At 37.2% G+C, this 4,393-nt stretch overlaps 1 protein-coding gene across 1 annotated transcript in view; it reads right to left on the bottom strand.

Annotated features, from left to right (window-relative positions):
• The window catches only part of WDR78 (WD repeat domain 78), a 122,145-nt gene that overhangs the window by 67,583 nt on the left and 50,169 nt on the right, over window positions 1-4,393 (bottom strand). The window contains exon 7 of the mRNA XM_006862498.1: window positions 3,903-4,042. Coding sequence (XP_006862560.1) covers window positions 3,903-4,042 — 140 coding nt within the window. The remainder of the gene's footprint in view (window positions 1-3,902; window positions 4,043-4,393) is intronic.

The raw sequence follows: 4,393 nt of genomic DNA, 5'->3' as shown, positions 1-4,393 counted from the left end.
TGACTACATTGGTCTACTGGTGAGTGGAAGAGTGGGAAAGGCAACAATGAAGAAATGGGCTGAGTTCAACCACAGTCCATTGACTCCCACTGACCTGGAGATAAGAGAGAAGAGGAGGGACTGGTTGGTCCAAAGTGTGGTGAGACCTGAGGACACTCGAGCCCATGGACAAGGATATAGCCACAGAGGGCTAGAGCTGAGAGTAAAGCATTCAGCTGATATGAAGTGAGGGGAGATGCACAAGAACACTCAAACTTGCAGACAGTACTCATTTGACCTAGCCTCGATAGCTTGATAATCAGAACTCAACTATAGGAAGATTACCAAAAAAAGGAAACAAGGGTAAATTACTAAAGTTTGATGAACCTGATCGATACTCATGGAGGTAGTAACTTTAAATATCAACAGAGAGGGATGGAGTCTTCACATCAAGCATCAATGCTATTCCCTCTGTACACAGGGTAGATAAGGATGGGCCATTTAGACATTGGCTACCTAAAATGAGGGGGCGATAAAGGCACGAAGTGACTGGCTTACAAGGTTTCAAGAGGGAGTTTAGTTTAAGAGTATGGGCGAAAGGAAGTGTCTCCACTGAATAGTCTTCATATTTTCTAGATGGGTCTGGTGAAAAGAGATGGGATAAGATTCATTATGATTCAATAGTAAATAATTATTATCATAACTAATTGCGACTGTCACAATTGTAAAGGTAGAAGTTTTGTAACAAAAACAGGCGAGTGGTTAATCTTACATTCCAGAAACAGAGGGTCCTAGGACCATCAAGAGAGAAGAGCACAAGCAGAATGTGGGACCTTATCCAGAGAAGCAGTGATGCCAGAGACGGAGGCAGAGATGGGGTCATGGAGAGGTTGAGAGGCTGAGGACTCTAGATTTATGGGAAGAGAGGGGTTAAGAGCTGGTAGCCAGGAGGCAGACTTGCAGAATGTTCCTTTTGGAGTTGTAAATTGTTATATATACCTGAGTGTTTTTGTGTTTTTTAAAAAAGCTCAAGAGAATAGAGAGAAATGCTGTTAACTGATGGTACATGGAGGGGATTAAAATCATTGTAATGAAACACGGTGTATGATTTGTTGAATGTTAAACTGATGATCTGCTCTGTAAAGTTTCACTCAATCCACAATAAAAACCTTAAAAATAAAAGGAAAAAAAAATGTTTAACCATCTACAACAGTACATCAACAGAGAATTGCAAAAAATTCAAATCAGATTCAGTAGAGGATGTGTAACAAGGGATACCATTGCTGCAGTTCAGGTTGATCTTGGCTGAGAACAGAGACTATCGGAGAGATGTTTACTTGAGTTTTATTAACTATATAAAGTAATTCAACTGTGTGGATCATAACAAACTATGGAAACATTTAAAATAATGGGAATTCCAGAGCACTTAATTATATTTATTAGGAACCTGTACACAGAGCAAGAGCAGTAATTAGAAAACAAGAGGATACTGAATGGTTCTAAAATCAGGAAAGGTGTGTGACAGGGTTGTATCATTTTCACTATATTTATTCAATCTATATGTTGAGCAAATAATCAGAGAAGCTGGGTTATATGAAGAAGAACATGGCATCAAAATTTCAGGAATACTTATTAACACCCTGCAATATGCAGATGATACTTGTTGGAAGCAACAAGTTCTTGAAATACTTACTGATGAAGATCAAAGACTATAGTCTTCAGTATGGATTGCATATTAATGTAAAGAAAACAAAAATCCTCATAACAGCACCAGTAAATAGCATCAAGATAAACAGAGGAAACACAGAAGTCGTCTAAGATACCATTTTGCTCACTTCCACAATCAACATTCATGAAACTAGCAGTCAAGAAGTTAAACGATGTATTGCAATTTGGCAAATCTACTACAAAAGATGTCTTAAAAACTTTAAAACCCAAGATGTCCCTTTGAGGACTAAGGTGCACATGACCCAAGCCATGGTATTTTCGATCATTTCATATGCATATATGGAGCACTGATGGCGCAGTGGAGGTACAAGGTCAGCAGTTCTAAACCACCAGCCACTCTGTGGGAAAAAGAAGAGGTTTTCTGCTCACATAAAGGTTTACAACTTCATAGGGTCACTATGAGTCATCAGTGGGTCATATATATGTGAAAGTTGGGCAATGAATAAGAAAGACCATAGAAGAATCTATGTATCTGAATTATGGTATTGGTGAAGAATATTAAAAGTACCGTGGACTGCCAGAAGAACAAACAAACCTGTGTTGGAAATAGTATAGCCAGAATGTTCTTTAGAAACAAGGATGGTGATACTTTGTCTTTCCTTCTTTGGACATGTTGTCAGGAAGCACCAATCCCTGGAGAAAGACATCATGCTTGGTAAAGTGGACAGTCAGTAAAAAAGAGGAAGACTCTCAATGAGATGGATTGACACCGTGGAAGCAAAAATGGGGTCAAACACAATTGTAAAGATTACGCAGAACCAGGCAATCAATGTTTTGTTCTGTTGTGCATAGGGACAACTCAATAGGTGAGTAGGAACCAACTCAGTAGCACCTAATCACAACACAAAGCTTCCTAAGTGATAATAAAATAAATTTATATTCCGTGAAGTACCCACTGGTGGTATTTGTTACAGAAATACTAAGAAACTAAAGTACAGCTTCATTCTTGTCTATCCAGTTGACTCAGAATAATTTGCTGAATGCTCCTCATTAAATGTTCTTGGCACTCTGGTAGCATAGTGGCTAAGAGTCAGGCTGCTAACCTAAAGGTCAGCAGTTTGAAACTACCAGCTCTTCCACAGAAGAAAGATGAGTCTTTCTGCTCCCCCAAAATATTTATAGCCTCGGAAATCCTATACAGGGTTGCTGTGAGTGGGAACTGACTCCACAGCATACCACTGCCACCACCTTTGTCAAAAATCAATTGGCCATAAACATTTAGGTTTATTTCTAGAGTTTCAATTCTTTCCATTGTTTTATATGTCTACCATAATGCCAATTCCAAATGTGATTCTTCTAACATTGCTCTTTTAAAATACTATTTTGGCTACTTGGAGCCCCTTGAAATTTTTGAGGATCAATATTTTCATTGGAATTTTTATATTGAGATAACATGAACTTTTTTAAGCCCCCTCATATATGTAAGGGCTTATGATAGTGTATAGAACATCTAAGTATTATTAGTTGTGGTTGATATTCTTTGTAACTTCATAAGCAGTAAGTTTCTCTAAATATTTCATGAAAAATTCAAGAGTACAAAGTTCTATGATATTAAATACATTTTTGTTGTTTTTATGTACTTTCAAGTCACTTCCAACTCACAGCAACCCTGTATAGGGGTTTTCAAGGCTGTAAATCTTTTCAAGCGCAGAAAGCCTCATCTTTCTCCCACAGAGCAGCTGTTGGGCTCAAACCACTGACTTTGTGGTTCACAGTCCAGTGCTTGTGTTACAGAGCCATCGTGTTCCCAATATAAAAAACAAAACCTGATAATTATGCTACTTAAATCCTCTATAGCCTTATTTATTTTTTGGTAATTTATTTGTCAAAATTGGAGAACTACATATTAGAACTCCCAATTATTGTGACTTGGTCAAAATTTCCTTGTAATTCCATTTTGTTTTGCTGATTGACTGATTCATTTATTTTAACATTTATTTGCTGATTGACTGATTCAGGGTAGTTTATTGAAGCTGAATGTAGGAGCCTGGATAGCACAAGCAATTTGCAATTAGCTGCTAATATAAAGATTGGCAGTTTGACCCACCCAGAGTTTCCGCAGATTATAACCAAGGAACCTCATAGAGCAGTTCTACTCTGTGATGTATGAGGGTACCATGAGGCAAATTCAATTTGATGTCAGTGGTTGTTGCTGTTGGTTGTTGTTTAATTAATCAAACTAAAAGACGGATTACCTTTGTCCTCCATTATGACTTTGTCACACTGAACTTCTTTCATCTTTGGAGCTCCATTAATAGTCTGCATCATCCTTTCAACATATAAGTCATTGCCTGCTCGATTTCTACAAAGAGTTTCATACTTCTTGTTTCTCTGGCTATAAAATATAAAGCATATTCAACACATTAAGAAAAAACATTATCATTGCCATATACATAATACCCTTCCCCCTTACAATTAGTTTCACTGAAAAGTGAATAAGAGTTCAAAAAATATTCATGGTGATGGAATGATATATGATAGGATGAATGTAAAGCTAATGTTCTCCCATGTAAACTATCACATAATTCACAATAAAACATTTAAAATATATATATTAGAAAAAGACTTCTCACTTTACTACATTCAAAGGACTCTTATTGTGCACCTCCCAACACCCATACTACTTTCATTCCCTAACCACAGTAAACTAACACCATACAGTGGACCTTTTCCATCAGAGGAAGCA

The sequence above is a fragment of the Chrysochloris asiatica genome, unplaced genomic scaffold (genome assembly GCF_000296735.1).
Source record: "Chrysochloris asiatica unplaced genomic scaffold, ChrAsi1.0 scaffold00048, whole genome shotgun sequence".
NCBI classification, from domain to species: Eukaryota; Metazoa; Chordata; class Mammalia; order Afrosoricida; family Chrysochloridae; genus Chrysochloris; species Chrysochloris asiatica.
Note: the sequence above shows the minus strand (reverse complement) of the source record. Positions and strands in the feature narration are given on the sequence as shown.